Genomic DNA, 19,052 nt, shown 5'->3' with positions numbered 1-19,052 from the left:
GAGGAGGAGGAGGAGGAGGAGGAAGCGGGAGGGAGAACGGGCGGCGAGCGCCGGGGCGAGTGGCGAGCCCTGGGTGCGGCCCCATTGTTCGCGGTAGGCAGAGGTTCCTCATGGAGCCACCGAGTGCTCCGGGGAAATCGGCACCAGCGGGGTCGGAGGGGTTTGGTTTTGGGATTAAAAAGCTTTAGGATTAAAGGGCTTCAGGATTAAAAGTCGCCCCTTGTTCCTGCTCCTTGCCCAGCGCTTTTGGGGCCAGCTGCGTTTGGAGAGGAATCCTCTCCTTCTTACCCCCCGTGAAACTTTTATTTCCTAATAATTTAACTCGGTTGAAAAGGATTTTTTGCCGATCCGAGCTTGTTGGGGCGGTGGGTGTTTGGTGATATTGTTTTGGTGTGTTTTTCCGGACTGAGCTTCCCCCAAATGCACGTCCCAATAGTACGGGTGTTGGTGCACCGTTTAGGGGTGAAAAAAATCCAAATTTGCCATAGAAACATTGGGATTGCTGAGCCTGGAGAGGGGAAGCTTTGGGGCGACCTCGCTGTGACCCTCTCGGGCTGCAGGAAGGGGAATTTCCAAGGGATGGAGTAACCGGACAAAGGGGGATTAACCCCAAGCGAGAAGGAGCGGGTTTAGGTTGGATTTTGGGGAGAAATCCCTCCCTGTGAGGCTGCCGGGATCCTGGCACTGGTTATCGCACGGATATCCCATCCCTGGGATGCTTGGAGCCCGCGGGGGCACAGCGAGGTGACACTGAATGCCCTTTAAACCCCCTCCAACCCATTCCTTTATCCCATTCCCAAACCACCTTTCCCTCTGGAATTTTCACTTCTCCTTCTCAACCCACTTTTCCCTGTCGAATTTTAATTTCTCCTTCCTAAACCACTTTTCCCTGTGGAATATTCACTTTTCCCTCTGGAATTTTCACTTCTCCTTCCCAAACCACATTTTTCTGTGGAATATTCGTTTCTCCTTCCCAACCCACTTTTCCCTGTGGAATATTCACTTCTCCTTCCCCAAACCACTGTTCCCTGTGGAATATTCACTTCTCCTTCCCCAAACCACTGTTCCCTGTGGAATATTCATCTCTCCTCCTGACTTTTCGTGCTGCTGTAAGAGCAGCAGGTGTCCCAGCAGTAAATATGAATGAGTGTTTGCTCAGGGCAGGTGTGGAGCAGCTTTTGCAGCAAAGCCTGGCTTAAGGTGGCTCTGATTAAACGCAGCTTTTGATTGCTGAGCGCTGTTACAAAACCCCAGCCGCGGCAAGGGCAGGACTGAGCTCAGCTCCAAGCTGGAAAAACGAGTCCTGCTCCAGCTGGGATTGATAGAAGATTGTTTTGTTAAACCTTTGCAGGTTCCTGGTGACATGAGCAGCAAAGCAGGAGCCCCAGGTGTTCGCTGGCAGCTGGGCAAGGTGCACAGGGCTCCTGGGAGCCTGCAGGTGAGTGACACTGGCAGCTCTTAAAACCTTCCATTCCTTTCTGTTTTATCATTTAAATGTTTATAACCCTTCCATTCCTTTCTGGTTTATCATTTAAATGTTTATAACCCTTCCATTCTTCTCTGGTTTATCATTTAAATGTTTGAAACCCTTCCATTCTTCTCTCAGTTTTATCATTTCAGTATTTAAAACCTCTCTGGTTCTGCTTTTCCAACCCTTTAGTTCTTCTCTCAGTTTAATAATTTCAGCTTTTCTCCTCAGTTTTATAATTTCAACTGTCAAAACCTCTCTGGTTCTGTTTTTGGTTTTGTCATTTTAGCTTTTAAAACCCTTTCATTCTTCTCAGTTTTATAATTTCAGCTTTTAAAATCCTTCCATTCTTCTCTCAGTTTTATCATTTCAATGTTTAAAACCCTTTCATTCTTCTCTCAGTTTTAGAATTCCAGCTTTTCTCCTCAGTTTTATAATTTCAGCTTTTAAAACCTCTCTGCTTCTGCGCTCAGTTTTATAATTTCAGCTTTTCCAACTTTTTAATTCTTCACTCAGTTTTATCATTCCAAATTTTCTCCTCAGTTTTATCATTCCAACTTTTAAAACCTCTCTGATTCTGCTCTATTTTATCATTTCAGCCTTTCCAACCCTTGATTTTTCTCTCAGTTTTATCATTTCAATGTTTAAAACCCTTCCATTCTTCTCTCAGTTTTGTCATTTCAGCTTTTCTCCTCAGTTTTTTTCATTCAGCTTTTCCAGCCCTCTCTGGCCTGCTCTCAGCTTTATCATCACTTCAGAATTAAGCAGCTTTTGGGTGTGATGTGGTTTCAAACGCAGGGAGTTGTGAAACCACCTGAATTTCAGGCGCAGTTTCTCTGCACTTCCATCCTTTCCCAAGCTCCAGCAAGAAAAATGCTGATAATGCAGCAGAAAACAATGGGAACTGTGGAGATAATGAAAACATTCTGCTTGCAGGAGTGGGAGGAAAGCCCTTGGTGTTCCTGAGGTGTTTGTGCTCCTTTTGAGGCACAACAAGAGGCAGAATTCCCTCACGGGGTTCATTCCCATGGGAAATTTGGGATTTGTTCCAAACCTGACACCCAGGCTCTGAAATCCTCACTGGAATTCTGAAATCTGCCTCCCCCAAACTGAGCTGGCAGGAAAATCATGAGGGAAAAATGTCTTTTTTTTTTTTAATATTTATATATATTTATTATTTTTCCCCCAAATCCACAGGGAAGACACTGCCAAACATGGAACAGATTTTTAGGGGAATTTATTTTGCTGTGGGTGTTTGACCCTGAGGAAATTGTGCTACACTAATTTTCCACAAGAATTTTGGGACGGGATGGAGGGAATTTAAAGCTCGTCCTTTCCAATATCTCAGGTTTTTGGGACAATTCCAGGGATGGGGCAGCCACAAATTCCCTGGGAATTCCTTCACAATCCCTTCCCAATTTCCCGCCCAAACCTCCCCTCACGCTTCACTTCTCCTCAGGGTTGGTGGATCCTCAGTTTCCTGAAGGTTTTAGGGTTTTTTTTCCTCTCTAAATTTCAATTTATGAGGTAAAACCTCCTCCTTGGAGGCAGCAAAATGTTGTGTTCGACCAGAAAATGCTGTTCCTTCCCAGAGTGTGAAATCCTTGTTGGAATTCCAACATTTTCCTGCCCTGGCGGGAAATTTGTGAGGGAAAAATATCCTCTAATTCAGGCAGAGGCTTTAAATATATATATTAAAATAATTTTTTTTTCCAAATCCACACAGAAAATGCTGCCAAACATGGAACAGATTTTTGGGCAAATTTATTTTGCTGTGGGTGTTTGATACTGAGGCAATTTGTGTGAAATTTGCCAATTTTGGGATGGTTTGGAGGGAATTAAGTAGGAATAAAATAATTTGAAAAATTAAGTGAAAATTAAGTTAAAAATACCAAATATTTTAAGTGTTTAGAAGCTTTAAAGCAGCTTTTTGAGCTCAGCTTTGCTTCCAAACTGGTTCAATAAAAAAGCCCAACAGCTCCAGATGCATCAAATGTTTCCAAATTCTCTCTGGCTGATGGAAATAAAAATGATTGGCTGATGGAAATAAAAGTGATTGATCCAGAGGCTGGGAGAGCTGCAGGGCTGGGCTCAGGAACCCTCTGCTCTGATCTGTTTCAGGGATGGGAATCCAAGCAGGACTGAGCTGACGGAGCTGTGCCCTTCCCCGGGAGGATCCAGCCCTTCCAAGTGGCTTTTCCCACCCAAATTTCCCCTTTATTATGTCCTGTTCCACAAGGGTGTTCTTCTAGGTAAGAACAATCACGTTTGAAATAATAATTCAATTTCAGTATGGTTTTAAATCAATAACCCTTTTTCATCTGTGTTTTCTTACTCTTTGAATAAGTAGCTATTGACAAAAATCTGAATAATAATTTAATTTATTATGGTTTTGTAATCAATAATCCTTTTTCATCTGTGTTTTCTTATTCTTTGAGTATTCAGATATTGACAAAAATCTAAATAATTTAATTTTATTATGTTTTTTAATAAATAATCCTTTTTCATCTGTTTCCTTACTCTTCCCACCCTCTTTTTTTCCTTAAACTTCTTTAACTTCTTTAAAGGGAAGCAGACTTCCGGTGCCATTAATAAATAATTTGAATTTATTCCCAAATTTTCTCCAGATCCGTGTTTTTCCTGGGAATGGAGGTGCCCTTCGTGCTTCTCCTGACCAGGCTCGTGGCAGAAGTTGCAGGAAAATCCACGGAAAACTCAGTGGGTGCTCCAGGAATTTAATTTAATATAATTTTTATTACTATTAATTTTTAAAAATTATTTTTATTTTTTTATCTGAAATTTTCTGTGGTTTTTTTTAGAAAATAAAAATAAAATGGATTTAGAAAAGAAAAATAAAATTGATTTCTAAGAGCAAAATAAAATAGATTTTTAAAAATAAAATTTATATCAAAAATAAACTAAAATGGATTTAGAAAAATAAAATTGATTTATAAAATAAAAATAAAACTAAAAATAAACCAAGTTTTCTCCTTGCTGGAAAAAAAATTCCAGTGGGTTTTAAGTGAATTATCCTGAAAATCTGGGGGGGATTTTTAACTTATTTTTTATATTTACTATTATTTCCTCGATGGAAAAGTGGGAACTCATTGGGAATTTCTCTCCTCAGGTGCCAGACCCGGAATGTTGTGTGGAAATGTTGGATTCCAACAGCTCCTGCCCAGTCACCCAGCAGTGCAGCCCAGGTCGGAATTACCTGGGACCAGTCCATGGAATTCGGGTTGGAAAAGCCCTCAGAGATCATTGATTCCATGGGCAGGCACCACGCTGGCCTTGGGCAATTCCAGGGATCAAAAATTCCCAGCAGGGGAGTGCAAATTAATTAATTCATAAATGTTATTCCCTTCAAATTCCTCCTCCTTTTTTCCCTTTGGAAACTTTTATTTTTCTGAGAAAATCATTGTGGCTCAATGAGAATTCTCACTGACAATTCCAGGGATAAAAAATTCCCAGACTTCTGTTATTCCCTTTTATTTTTTTCTCCTTTTTCCCCTTTGGAAAATTTCAATTTTCTGGGATAATCACTGGGGCCTTGGAGAATTCCAGGGATAAAAAATTCCCAGATTTTCTGGACTTTAACACCAAAATCCAGCAGCTGGGGAGTGGAAATTAATTAATTAATTAATTAATTAATATTATTTCCTCATCATTCCTTCTCCTTTTTCCCTTTGGGAAATTGTTGGTTTTCCTGGGATAAAAACTGGGAATAACAATTAGGAATAAAATCTGAGACCAAAACCTCTTTAGCGTGGGAAAAGGGGAATCGGGTGCTGTTTGTAACCCCCCAGAAAAGGGAATTTCTGCTTTTTATCCCCCTCTAAAACCTGGGCGTTGCCAGAAATTTGGGAATTCTGTTGTTTTATCCGTTTTCCGTGGTTTTTTGGCAGGATGCTACCGGAGGTGGAATGAGGATGGGAGCAGCAGCTGCATCAAGTGCAGGAACGAGACCCTGGCCAGCCCCTCTGGGCACAACCTCAGCGAGTGCAGGAACTGTGAGTTTTTAACCCATTTTTATCAAATACATTGAATTAAATTAATCGGAATTAATTGGAATAATTTTTCTTAATCAATTGGTATCAATTACTGCAAAAATTCCACCAAAAGGCAGCAAAAAATTGAGATTTTTATCCCACGTTCTTGAATTAATTTTAATTTAATTAACTTTAATTGTAATTATTTTTGTTAATTATTGACGTCAATTCCTGCAGCAAAAACTCCTCAAAAATGCAGCAAAAATTGGAGATTTTTTTTATCCCACATCCTTGAATGAATTTGAATTTAATTAAATTTAATTAATTTTCATTCTTTTTTTATTTATTAGTTGCCATTTATTCCCACAGCAAAAATTGATATTTTTATTCCACAAAATATTAAAAACATTCCCAAATTCCTGGTGGGATTTTGGGTGGGAAAACCTGTGGGAATTTGGTGTGCAGGAAGGGGAAAAAATGGCGAAACTTGGGCTGGGGATGGATTTTGGTGTAAATTTTCTGGTTTTTTCCCCAGCTGGGAGCAGAGGGCTGAACTCCCACATGAACATGAGCTCTCCTTTCATCCAGAACTTTGGTGAGAACCTGGAAGTTTGGGGGGATTTGGGATCTGAAAGAAGGGATTTGATGAATTAAAAGTGTTGAAATTAGAAATTAGTTTAAAAAGGGATTTAATGAGTTTAAAAATGATTTAATGAGTTTAAACGGGGATTTGATTTGCTAAAATGAGTTTAAAAAGTGATTTATTGAGTTTAAAAGTGTTTGAATTTGTTAAAATAAGTTTTAAAAGTGATTTAATGACTTCAAAAAGGGTTTAACCAATGAAAGTGCTTTCATTTGTTAAAATGAGTTTTAAAAAGAGATTTCATGAATTAAAAGTGATTTAATGAGTTTAAAGTGGTTTAATTCACTAAAATGAGTTTAAAAAGTTATTTAATGTCAAAACTGATTTAATTGATTACACTTTGTTAAAACTGATTTAATCCCTGGCGGCTGCCATTGAGATTGAAACTCAGTTTCAGGCACTGGAATGATGCAAAAGCACCTAAAATCAGAATCTGCTCTTTATCTGGATTTAATCCTTTGACAAAAAGAGATTTTTGCTCCAAGCCAGACTTTTCTCTCTTTTTGGATCATTTTTTCCTTGCCAGGGGGCCCCGAAGTCGCCGCTTCTCTCATTCTGGGGACGTTTCTCCTCAGTTTGTTCCTGATCCTTTCTGTGGCTTCTTTTTTCTACCTCAAACGAGCCAACAAACTCCCAAAGATTTTCTACAGAAGGAACAAAGGTAAAAAAAACCCTTTAATTATCCATTAATTAATGAACTTTGCTCTGTTAATGGACTGAGATGGGGATTTTTCCTTGAAAATTGCCCATTTTGTGGAGAAAATCCCCATTTTGTGCCAATAAATTCTCCAGTCTTTAGAGTCCTACACCCAATAAATTCTCCAAATGGAAATTCCTTTTTTTAACAAGAAAATTATTCCCCCCATGGCTGTAGTTTTGGAAAATGAACAATTCCAGCCTTCAAATGAATTAAAATTATCTTAATTAATCTTTTTTTTTTCTTCTTTTTTAGCATCTGTTCTCCAGCCCAGTGAAACAGTGAGTGAATTCTGCTTTTATAGGAACATTAAATAAACAAGAATTTCCATTTTAATTAACTAAATTGGGACTTTATTAAGCAACTCCTTAATTGATGGATGAGGCTGAAATAAAATTAAAGATATTTTGGGGTTCTTTGGACCCAAACTGGGACAAAAATGGAAAATAGAGTTATTTTTCCGAGAAAAAACTCTGTACACAGTGAAAATTATAGGAACCCTAAAAAATTCCCAGATTTTTTTAAAGGAAAACTGTTACACTTTGGGGTTTTTTTGACATTGTCCTTTTGTTCCACAGGCATCCATGATCTCTCCTCCAGCTTCTTCAGGTGAGGAAATTTCCCCTGGAATGTGCTAAAAATAAATGGGAAATCCCCAAAATTCTCGGGATGAGGAACAGAAATCCAGTGGGATTTGATTTTTCTAACAGGATTTGTTGCTTTGATTGATGCAGGGCAAAATATTGATGGGATTTCTGGTGGGAAATCCATTTTTGGGGGGCTCTGCTTGGGTTTCGTGGGATTGCTTTTGTCTTAATTAATCTTGGGGTTGGGTTTTTGGGGTTGGGTTTTGTGGGTTTAGGTTTGGGGTTGGGTTTTGTGCATTTAATTTTGGAGTTTTGTGGGTTTTGGTTTGGGTTTGGGGGGTTAATTTTGGGTTTCGAGTTGAGTTTTGTGGGTTCAGTTTGGGGGGTTGGGTTTCAGGGATTTAGGCTTCGTTTTGTGGTTGGGTTTTGTGGGTTTTAGGTTTGGGTTTTGTGCGGTTAAAACCCACACAACTCAACCCCAAACCCCCAAAACTCAACCCCAACCCCTCCTGCACCTCAATCCCCACATCCCATCCCTCCCCCTTTGGGAATTCCCTCCCCAATCCCATTCCCAGGGATGTTTTGGGATATTTTGTCCCCAGCAGTGCGGAAGCCGCACTAAAACCCAAAACCCAATCACAACTCCAAATCCCAGCCCCAAACCCCGCTGTGCCTCAATCCCCACATCCCATCCCTCCCCCTTTGGGAATTCCCTGGGACCCCATTCCCAGGGATTTTTTTGGGATGTTTTGTCCCGGCAGTGCGGAAGCCGCACTGAAACCCCAAACCCCCAAATCCCCCGAACCCCTGAGAGCCGCTGATCCCACAGGAACCCCAAAGGGATTGTCCCGAACCCCTGAGAGCCGCTGATCCCACAGGAACCCCAAAGGGATTGTCCCGAACCCCTGAGAGCCGCTGATCCCACAGGAACCCCAAAGGGATTGTCCCGAACCCCTGAGAGCCGCTGATCCCACAGGAACCCCAAAGGGATTGTCCCAAACCCCTGAGAGCCGCTGATCCCACAGGAACCCCAAAGGGATTGTCCCAAACCTCGCCCCCAGCTCACGGCAGCGCCGGCCCTTTGGAGACATCTGGGGGCTTTGGAGGGTCCTGCCCCAGGATGGGGGAATTCCTGAGGGATTCGGGGGATTTTCCCTGTTTGGGGAGAATTCCTGAGGGATTTGGGGGTATTGGAGAGAATCCTTAAGGAATTCAGGGGATTTTCCCTGTTTGGAGAGAATCCTTAAGGAATTCGGGAGATTTTTTCCCGTTGGGGGAGAATTCCTGAGGGATCTGGGGGATTTTTCCTGTTTGGGGAGAATTCCTGAGGGATCTGGGGACTTTTAGAGAGAATCCTTAAGGAATTCCGGGGATTTTCCCTGTTTGGACAGAATCCTTTGGGAATTTGGGGGTTTTCCTTGGGATGTGACCCCACAGCTGGAGCTGGGATTTGGGATGTGGATCCGTTCCGGGCTGGGCACTTGGCAAAGGGATCCTCTCAAGTGCCACTGCTTTAACCTGGGACAGCAATTAATTATGCTAATTAATTACGCTAACTAACCATGCTAATTAATTATGACAATAATTAAGATGCAGAATCCTTTGGAAGCAAATCCCAGATCCCACTGGGAGCTCTCCTGGTGCTCAGTCCAGGCCTGATCCCAAATCCTGGGATTTTTTGGGGAATTTTTCCAGCTCAGTCCTTGGATTAAATGTTCTCCAAGGGATAATCCATTCCTGGAATTGGGAATTCCTGCTTTTGGGGCACTCGGGGATCTTTGGGATCAGCCACAGGGATCGAGACAACCCCTGCCAGTGGAAAAATGGGATTTTTGGTGTGGGAAATCCCTGGAATTTGAGGCATTCCCCAATTCCAGGCAGCAGCCTCAGCTTCCCCCATGGAATTGGTCCTGCCTGGGGAATTTTGGGAACTTCAAAGAGCTGGAAAAGGATTTTTTTTCCTGACTGGGTCTCCCTGCAGTTTTTCCATCCAAGCCTGAGGGTCCTAAATCCATGGAAAAGTCCTAAATCCATCCTAAATCAGTGGAAAAAATCCTAAATCCATGGAAAAGTCCTAAATCCATCCTAAATCCATGGAAAAAGTCCTAAATCAGTGGGAAAAGTCCTAAATCCATGGAAAAGTCACTGTCAGCCCCTGGAATTCCAACTATTTTCCTCCTGGCTGGGCTGGATCTGGGATCCATCCCAAATCCGTCCCAAATCCATCCCAAATCCCTGGGATTTCTCGGTCCCCCCCTGGAGTTGCAGCTCTGGGCATTCCCAGAGTTGGGAATTTTGGTTCTCCCCCTTTTTTCCCGAATTTTTTAACGGGAAAATGAGAACAGAGCTCTTGGATCTGCCTCCCACCTGGAGGATCCACATTTCCCTGGGGTTCCAGCCTTCCAAGAGGAGAATTTGGGATGGGAAGAAATCCATTTATCCCATGGAAAAATCCCATTTTTTCTGGGAATTTTGGGGCAGCTGGATTTGCTTTTATCTCCTTAAAAAACAAGATTTTGGTGGAATTTTTAGGGGCAAACCCCAAATCATGGAGAGGCTCCTGTGCCAAAAAATTCCAAATTTTTCCTCTTTATTATGAGAAATAAAATTCTTTTCCTCCTGGCCAAGGAATTCCAGTTGAAATTCCCAATTTTTTGGACGATTTGGGAGATTCCAACTTGGAATTTTGATAATTTCAATTTATTTTTCTTTTTTGTGCTGCTGAGATTTTTTTTCCCTTCCCAAGTAGGAAGGTTTTATTCTGGAATTCAGAATTCCTGAGGATTCTCCAAATTCTCCAGGATTTTCTGAATTCCAAAGGGGAAAAAGAAAAAAGGTGGAACTATGCAAATGATTCCAAGGAATTGCACCTCTGGAGCTGGGAATTCCTGTGTGTTAATTCCTGTCCTGCTTAATTGCTGACATTTTAATTTATTGAAGGATCAGCTCCTTTTTCTGTCTCTTCTCGTGTGGGAATTGCTTTAATTGCTGTCTAAAAATGGGATATGTGTAAACATCTAAAAATCTAATTCTGTGTGTGATTAAAATCGAGTTTTTCTCAGTGACTTTTACCCAGAAAATGAAAACCCCGAGATTTTTACCCAGAACATTTCAAAATCCTGAAAATTTTACCCAGAAAATGTTAAAATCCCCCAATTTTTTCTCGTTTTTTGGGGTGTGGTTCAGCTTTGTCATTGCTGTGAACTCCTGGTCGAGTTTGTGGGGTTTGGGGTTTGGGTTTGGGTTTTGTGGGTTTAGTGTTGGGTTTGGGGTTGAGCTTTGGGTTTGGGTTTAATTTTGGGGTTTGGAGTTTGGGTTTGTGAGTTTAGGTTTGGTTGGGGGTTGAATTTTGTGGGGTTTGGGTTTTGTGTGTTTGGGTTTGTGCTTGAGTTTGGTGGGTTTAGATTTGGATTTGGGGTCAAGGTTTGGGTTTAATTTGGGGCTTTGTGGTTGAATTTTGTGGGTTTAGTTTGGTTTTATGGGTTTAGTTTTGGGTTTGGGGTTGAGCTTTGGTTCTGTGGGTTTAATTTTGAGTTTTCTGGGTTTCTCCTTCCTTTCCACCATCAAATTCCCTTTCCCAAGTGCTGCTTTGGGGTGAAAACAATAAAATTGTGCTTTGAAACTTGGTTTTAACCCCCCAATGTTTCCTGCATTTGTATCTTTGTAAACAGTGCCAAAATAAAGAGATTTCAACTTTTCTTTTCTGGCTTTTCAGCTTTTTTGGGCTTTAATTCCCTTTTTCCCTCCCTATTCCCCGCTGGGATCAGATTTGGGGTTTTGGGGTTGAGATTGGGGAAATTCCCACTGCAATTCCCAATTCCCCTTCCCAGTGATGTCATTTCACTGTTGATTTCTTTGAATTCCATGGATTTCTTTGGAATTTATTTTGAATTTCATGGATTTCTTTTGGATGTCCTTTAATTCCACAGATTTCCTTTAATTCCACGGATTTTCTTTTAATTTCATGGATTTCTTTTTAATTTCACTGGTTTCTTTTGGATTTCTTTTTAATTCCACAGATTTCCTTTTAATTGCCTTTCAATTCCATGGATTTCCTTTAATTCCATGGATTTCCTTTCAATTCCATGGATTACTTTTGGATTTCTTTTTAATTCCATAGATTTCCTTTTTAATTCCACGGATTTCCTTCAATTCCACGGATTTTTTAAAATTTTATTTCATGGATTTCCTGTTAATTTCATTAATTTCTTTTCATTTCATCCCTGGAAATCCCTGGAGTTGTGGCCACTGGGGGGAGTAGAAGACAAAGAGAGTCCAGAGGAGTTGAACTGGGAGCTCAAGTTTCCAGTAATTCCTGGGAACAGGTGAATCCTCCTGAATCCCTGGGTAAAAACAGGTCACTAATTGCCTCTGGATCAGCAAATCCCAGGATTTTGAGCCAGGGAAGTTGAGCTGGGAGCAGAGTTTTCCAATAACTCCCAGGAAATCCTCTGAATCCTCTGGAGCTGCTCATCCTGTGGGATCCCTGGCTCAGCAGATCCCGGGGTTTTGGCCCAGGGCATGGAGCTTTTCCCGCGCATTTCCCGGGAATCCTCTGGAGCTGCTCATCCCTGGAAAAAACCAGTTCGTTAATTGCTGCTGTGGGGTCGGGCTTTAATGAGCCGAGCCCAAGCTCTGCTATCTTATCTGGGCCTGATAAGCACCAAACGTTCCCGGGCGTTGCCAGAAATCCAATAAAAAATATTCAATTTTATGGGTCCTGATGAAAAGCTGCGCTCTGCTGGGGCTGTTTGCTCGGCCAGGACAAATCCAGCTCCAAAAAAATTCCTGGCATAAGAAAAAAGTTTGCCCAAGGCTTAGAAAAACCTTTAAAAATATCTTTAATTTATCACAAAACTCTGAGTAAATGTTAAGAGCAGTGATAATTTGTATTTTGAGGGGATAGTTCCCTTTTTCTCTGGAATATCCTGATTATTATTACTATTATTAAAATTTTATTACTCCATTTTCATTATCAATATTCCATTTTTCTCTGAAATATCCTGATTATTATTAAATTTTATTTATTATTCCATTATTATTATGATTACATTTTATTTATTATTATTCTTTATTTATTAGTGGTGTTCTTCCCTTGTTCTCTGGAATACCCTGATGATGATGATGATTATTATTATTATTATTATAGAATTTTATTTATTATTATTCCTTATTTATCATTATTATTCTTCCCTTTTTCTCTGGAATATCCTTATTTATTCTCTATTTCCAGTTGTTTATTGAGGACGGACACTTCCAATTTGGTGAATTCACCAAGGCAAGTATATAAAATAAAAAATAACAAAACAGTAAAACTGACAAGAAAACATGGAATTTTTGCTGCTTCCTCACCATGTCCAAGGCTTTTTTCCAGCTGTTTTTCCTGCTCCAACGACCCAGAGGCAATTAAAAAGTCGGCTTTAATGAAGCTTTAATTGTGCAGGTGCTTGGTAGCTCCCAGGGTGGAAAAGGGCAGGTGCTGAGAGAAAAAAAAAAGGGCTAAATTTGACTTTAACAAGGACAAACACCATAAAAGCATCGGGATATTTGTGCTGGGGCTCAGCTGGCAGTGCCAGCAAAAAAAAAAAAGGAGTTTTTCTACTGGGATTTGGGGTGGGAATAAACAAAATAAACCAATTTCTCATCCGGGAGGGAGCACGAGGGTAAAAAATGGGGATGGGGCAGAAATTCTTCAACCTTTGGATGGGATATTTTGATTTTTGGGGGGATTTGCTGAGGGCTCCTCACGCCGGGAAGAAAACATCCCTCAGAAATCAAATTTTTTCATGGAATTCATCAGAGAATCCTGGAAAATCCCCACAAAAATCAACCAGCTCCATTTTCCGGCTGTGATTTGTTCCAGCTCCTTCCTCAATTTCCTGTTCCCCGGTGGGAAAATACTGGGAAAATTACACAGTTATTTCCACCTCAGTTGGTTTAAAAGTTGTTTTTTTTGAGGTGTCTGGGTGCAGTTTGAGGTCTCACCCCAATTTTCCCACTTTTTTTTACTTCCTCAGGGAGCTGGGGGGATTTGGGCCTTTTTTTGGCCGGGATTTTTAAAAATTTCCTTTGTGTTTGAAGGTGAATTCTCCCCGTTTGTGAGGGGAATGTGCCTGAATTTCAACCCTCTAAGAGGTAAAAATAATAAAAATAACAATAAATTGGTGTTTTTACCAATTTCAGTAATCATAGTTGTTTAATTAGTTTCATTTCAGCACTTTTGAGGGGATTTGGCCTTTTTCCGTTGTGTTTTAAGGCGAGTTCTCCCAGTTTATGTGGGGAATGTGCCTGAATTTCAACCCTCAAAAGAGGTAAAAATAGTGGAAATAGCAATAAATTGTAGTTTTTAACAATTTCAGTGATCAGAATTGTTAATTAGTTTGATTTCAGCACCTCTGAGGAGATTTGGGCCCTTTCTCTTGGCCTTGAGTTTTTAGAACTTCTCTTTTGTTTTAAGGTGAATTCTCCCCGTTTGTGAGGGGAATATGTCTAAATTTCAACCCTCAAAAAGGTAAAAATAACAGTAAATTGATGTTTTTTCCAATTTCAATGGTCCCATTTCCTAATTAGTTTTGTTTCAGCCCTTCTGAGGGGATTTAGGCCTTTTCCTTGGCCTGGAGTTTTTAAAATTTCCTTTGTGTTTTAAGGTGATTTCTCCCAGTTTGTGAGGGGAATGTGCCTGAATTTCAACCCTCAAAGAGGTAAAAAGAATTAAAATAACAATAAATTGGTGTTTTTACCAATTTCAGTATCACAATTGTGAATTACTTTTGTTTCAGCACCTCTGAGGGGACTGCGCTGCTTCAGCCATAGGCCAGGAAAATTATTTCTATTTTAAAACAAAGCAGAAAACAAACAGAGCTCAGAGGATTAAAGGTCCTGAAGATCCTCTCTCCCAGCTCTGTTATCTCCTCCTTTTTCCAGGAAAATTGTTCCAATCCTTTCCCCTCATCCCTTCCACCCCTGGAAGCTGGGAAACGATGGGAAAAAAGGAGAATTTCCCCCATTTCCCCCCTCAATAAAGAACCCTCTCCCATGAAATAAATAACAAACCCAACCAAGCAGAGCCTTGGAGCATTTTCCTCGCCGGGAGCCGAAGTTAAAAATTATTCAAAGTAAAAATTCCTGGCCTGTGAAGCAGAGGCTCCGACTGTACCAGGCAAAGATTTCCACCAGCGTTCTCTGGAGATAACAGAGCAGGAAGAAATCCCAAATTCCATCGGCAGCTCCTATTCCCACCTCGTTTTCCCTCCTTTTTCTCCTTTTGGGATCAGGATTTGACCTCTTCTCCTGGGTTTTGTTGGAGTTTCAAGGACAAAGCGCCACAAGTAAGTGTTGGACTTTATCCCCTCCTAAGGAAGAATATTTTTTTTTCTGAGGGATTCTTGGATTGGGATTTTTTATAGGGCATTTAGGAGCAAAATGGGTGAAAAATCCTGGATTTTGAGGTGCTTGGGGTGAATTGTAACAGGGAAACTTCTTGAGGGACAAAATGGTTAAAAGAGGTATTTCCCAGTTTTCTGGTGATTCCTGGAAATTCCCAGCCATGGATGCAGCTGTTTGAGAGGGAATTCCCATTGGAAAATATAAGGATAAATCACTTATTTCCCAATTTTTTGGAATCCTGGGGATGTGTTGTGGTTGGTGTTATGTGGGATCACATCTTGGGTGGTTTGTAGGGAACTTGAAGTGTTGGAATATTCCTGGATTTTTGCATTCTGAGGGATCCCGGAGCTGGTGGAAAATCAGGGATTTTCACCTTGGTGGGAAACTGGAACAATCCCAAACCCCTGCTCTTCCTGCAGAGCCAAAAAAAAAGTGGGAATCTTTATTAAAATGTGGCTGGAGAAGAGGGAATTTTATTGAAATCTTGGATTTTTGGGATTTGCTGAAAGGGCTGAAAGCCTAGGGATGAAAAACAATAACAATAATTATTGTGAGGTCTGGCACAATTGAATATCCCTAAATTCATCCAAAAGTTCCTAAAAGGATCCAGATATTCCCTAAAATCCTCCAAAGGTTCCTAAAACAATCCAGAGGTCCCTAAAATCATCTGAAAGTCCCTAAAATCCTCCAAAGGTCCCTAAAATCATCCGAAAGTCCCTAAAATCCTCTAAAAATCCTTAAAATAATTTTTTAATCCTTAAAATAAATTTTAAAATCCTTAAAATCATTTTAAAAACCCTAAAATCCTCCAAAAATCCCTAAAATAATTTTTAAAAATCCCTGAAATCATCCAGATGTTCCCTAAAATCATCCCAAATCCTCAAATCATCCAGAGGCTCCCTTAAATCCTCCAAAAATCCTTAAAAACCTAAAAAAAAAAAAAAAATCCCTCAAAAAATCCAGAGGTTCCCTAAAATCTTTCAAAAAACCCCTCAAGTCCTCCGCCCAGAGCCCTGAATTCACAGCCGGGGCGCAGCCCCAAGGCTGCCCCGGTTACTCCCCCCCGGGCCGGGTTTCTCTGGGCTCTGCAGGGTAAATAAGGATAAAGCCCTGCAGGTTTCAAGGCTCGTTGGGGTTTTTGCCCTCAGTGCAAGGCCAGAGCGCCGCCGGAGCCGCTCCCGGAGCTCCGGAGCTCCTGAGGGCCGGGAAAGGCCGCGGCCTCCGGGCCCGGGAGCGGCGCAGGGCCCGCGTGCCGCGGGATCCCTGAGGGGAAGGGGGAGCCCGCGCTGTTGTCGCTTCGCTGCTCTGTTTCTGGAGGAAAAGGGCGAAAAAGTCCGCATTTTTCTCTGGTTTTCTGATCGCTTTCAGAGGGGGGAAAAAAAAATACCCGGATTTTTCTCTATTTTTCTGCCCTGTTTCAGGGAAAAATCCAGGTTTTTCTCTATTTTTCCGCCCTGTTTCAGGGAAAAATCCAGGCTTTTCTCTGGTTTTCCACTCTGTTTCAGGGGGGAAAAAATCCAAACTTTTCGCTATTTTTCTGCTCTGTTTCAAGGGGAGAAAAGAAAAAATATCTGGATTTTTCTCTATTTTTCTGTTCTCTTTCAGGAGGAAAAGGGGGGGGGGAATCCATATTTTTCTCTATTTTTCTGCTCTCTTTCAGAGGAAAAAAAATAAATCCAGACTTTTCTCAATTTTTCTCTCTGTTTCCACCCCACATTCCTGACGTTCCTTTGGGAGCCTGATCCTATAAAAACCCCGCTCCCACCTCCAGCACTTCCATGGAGCTGCTGAAAATCTAGAATTTTGCCATCATTTATTAATTCCAGCCCCTGAAAATTGGGGTTATTTAATACTCTGAACACATCCTGGGGTTTTTTTGGGGGATAAAACAAAGATGTGCCCTCATTATTCCCAAAATTCTCCTTTCCCAGGGATATTTGGAGTATGAAACACAAAGGGTTGGGGTTTTTTGTTGGGTTTTTTTTCCCTTTTGTTTGAACTCTGTGACTCAAACTTGGGGCAAATCCAAGGCAAATAAAAGGTGCAGGCACGGAGTTAACTCCTGAATTTCTGGAATTTCGGGATGGGGAAGAAGCCAAAAATCCCTCCCAGATTTTGGGATCTGGCCTTTTCCCCTTTTTGGGGGTTGGATCCCTGTCCAGGCTGATGGGAGCTGAAAATTCCCAAATTTTTTATTTTAAATCCTGCTGGGGTTAGGCAGCACCTGCTTCCCGAGCTTTTCTGGGAATGCTTTTTTTGGGATGGAGCCGGAGGGTTGGGGGTTTTTGGGATCCATCCCAAAGCCTTGTGCCAGGTCAGGAGCTGTGGGATGGAAATTCCTGAGAATTTCTGGTATCTCCTGGCAATTCCTGGTAATTTCTGCAGTGGAATAGAGATTTAAAGAATGGAAAAGAAGATTTGGGAATGGTTTTGGGGCTTGGCGTGACAATTCCCGATTATTCCTGATAATTCCTGGAAATTCCTGGCAATTCCTGCCAGGGGATGGAGTTTGAAAAGATGGAAGAGGAAATTTGGGAATGGTTTTGGGCCCTGGGAAGGGGCAGCCCAACCCAGATCCAGGCTGGAAAATCTTTGGGAATATTTGGGAAGGGGGAGATGCCGATTTCAAGGCCAAGATCTCAAAATTCAGGAATTTTTCAATCTCCCAGCTCCATTTTCACTGAATTTCGCTTCCTCTGCTCTGTTTTCTGCTTATCCCAAAGACAAATTCCCAAAACCCAAATCCCAACAGGAAAAATTCCCAAACACCTCCCTAATTCCATGATTTGAAATTTAATAATGAATTTTATCTGCCTTAGAACTCACAGGGCAGAGAAATTCCATTTTATTCCAAATCAAAAGACACAAATCTCCACATTTTCTTCCTTTTCCTGGGATTTTTGAACTCACCTTTAGGAAGCAGCAGAAGCAATCAGCTGCTCTCCTAATTAATGTCGTATTTTGCATAATTAAATATTAATTAGGGCAGCACGTGGCAAAAAGAAAGTGTGGCAGGTGCTAGGGATGAGCGTTTTGGCAGGGAAAAATGTGGATTTGAATAATTTTGCCTGGAATTCCATCTTCCTGCCGGGATTTAAAGCTTCCCTGATTTCCTTTGCAAGTGAAACGAGCTCAGGGAAATTTATTTGGGATATTCAAAACATCCAGGGATAAATGCTTGAGGGGTTTTAAGGATAAAAGAATGAAGAAATTGGGAAATCCCTCTGGAGTTCTGGGCAGTTTCCCCTCCCTTTCCCTTTGGTTTTCCTTTTTCCAGATCCTTCAAATTCCCAGATATTTATTTGGGATATTCAGATGACCCCTGGAAATCAATGGGATAAATCCTTGAGGGGTTTAAGGATAAAAGAATGAATAAATTGGGAAATCCCTCTGGAATTCCAAGCAGTTTTCCCCTCCTGTTCCCTGTGGTTTTCCAGATCCTTCAAATTCCCAGATTTTTAGTTGGGATATTCAGATGACCCCCGGAAATCAATGGGATAAATCCTTGAGGGGTTTAAGGAAAAAGAGATTTTTGAAAAAGAGGGGAATGAAAAACACTCTGGAATTCTGGTGGGTGTCACAGTGACATCATATCGGTGTCACAGTGGCGTCATGTTGGTGTCACAGCCTGGGGACCCTGGGGACCTGCCGGCCGGTGTCACCCTGGTGTCACATCGGTGTCACATCAGTGTCACCGCGGTGTCACAGCACTGTCAGAGTCGTGTCCCTCTCTGCAGAGCTGCTGGCCCGAGTCCCCCCGCTGTCCCCCCGCTGTCCCCCCGGTGTCCCCCCGGTGTCCCCCCGCTGTCACCCCGGTGTCCCCCCGCTGTCACCCCGGTATCACTCCGGTATCACCCCGGTGTCACTCTGGTGTCACTCCGGTATCACCCCGCTGTCACCCCGCTGACCGCGCTGCCCCCGCCCTGGCCCCCCCGCCCAGCCCCGCCCAGATAACCCGGGTTTAAGGAGTGCCTGCGCCACCGGGAGGGGACATCGCGGCCGTGGGGAGGGGACAGCAGCGCCCGCGGGCCCCTGGATTCAGCGATCACTGCGGGGACATCCTGCGCGCCGATCCCAAACCCCGAAAAGCGATTTCGGGGACGTTTTCCGGGGCCGTGACCTCCCTTGTGTTGTTTTTGGGCGGCTTTTTTAACAGCTGAGTCACCGAATGTCACCAGATTGTCGCCTGATACTTCCTCCTGCAGAGGGCCCCGCCTGGAACTGGGGCTGCACCACCCCAAATCCAGGAGGTGCAGGGGAAAATTGGGGTTTGAGCCTTTCC

At 42.1% G+C, this 19,052-nt stretch overlaps 1 protein-coding gene across 1 annotated transcript in view; it reads left to right on the top strand.

Moving 5' to 3' along the window:
• The window catches only part of CUNH1orf159 (chromosome unknown C1orf159 homolog), a 13,277-nt gene extending 5,271 nt beyond the window's left edge, over positions 1-8,006 (top strand). The window contains exons 2-11 of the mRNA XM_031062540.1: positions 1,352-1,438; positions 3,590-3,720; positions 4,096-4,186; positions 4,596-4,671; positions 5,374-5,478; positions 5,993-6,052; positions 6,627-6,761; positions 7,053-7,078; positions 7,376-7,406; positions 7,990-8,006. Of these exons, the coding sequence (XP_030918400.1) occupies positions 4,115-4,186; positions 4,596-4,671; positions 5,374-5,478; positions 5,993-6,052; positions 6,627-6,761; positions 7,053-7,078; positions 7,376-7,406; positions 7,990-8,006 (522 nt within the window). The 5' untranslated portion in view covers positions 1,352-1,438; positions 3,590-3,720; positions 4,096-4,114. The remainder of the gene's footprint in view (positions 1-1,351; positions 1,439-3,589; positions 3,721-4,095; positions 4,187-4,595; positions 4,672-5,373; positions 5,479-5,992; positions 6,053-6,626; positions 6,762-7,052; positions 7,079-7,375; positions 7,407-7,989) is intronic.
• The last annotated feature ends 11,046 nt before the right edge of the window (positions 8,007-19,052 follow it).

This window comes from Geospiza fortis, unplaced genomic scaffold (assembly GCF_000277835.1).
Source record: "Geospiza fortis unplaced genomic scaffold, GeoFor_1.0 scaffold662, whole genome shotgun sequence".
NCBI classification, from domain to species: Eukaryota; Metazoa; Chordata; class Aves; order Passeriformes; family Thraupidae; genus Geospiza; species Geospiza fortis.
The sequence above is the reverse complement of the archived record's forward strand: the minus strand, read 5'-3'. Positions and strand labels throughout refer to the sequence as shown.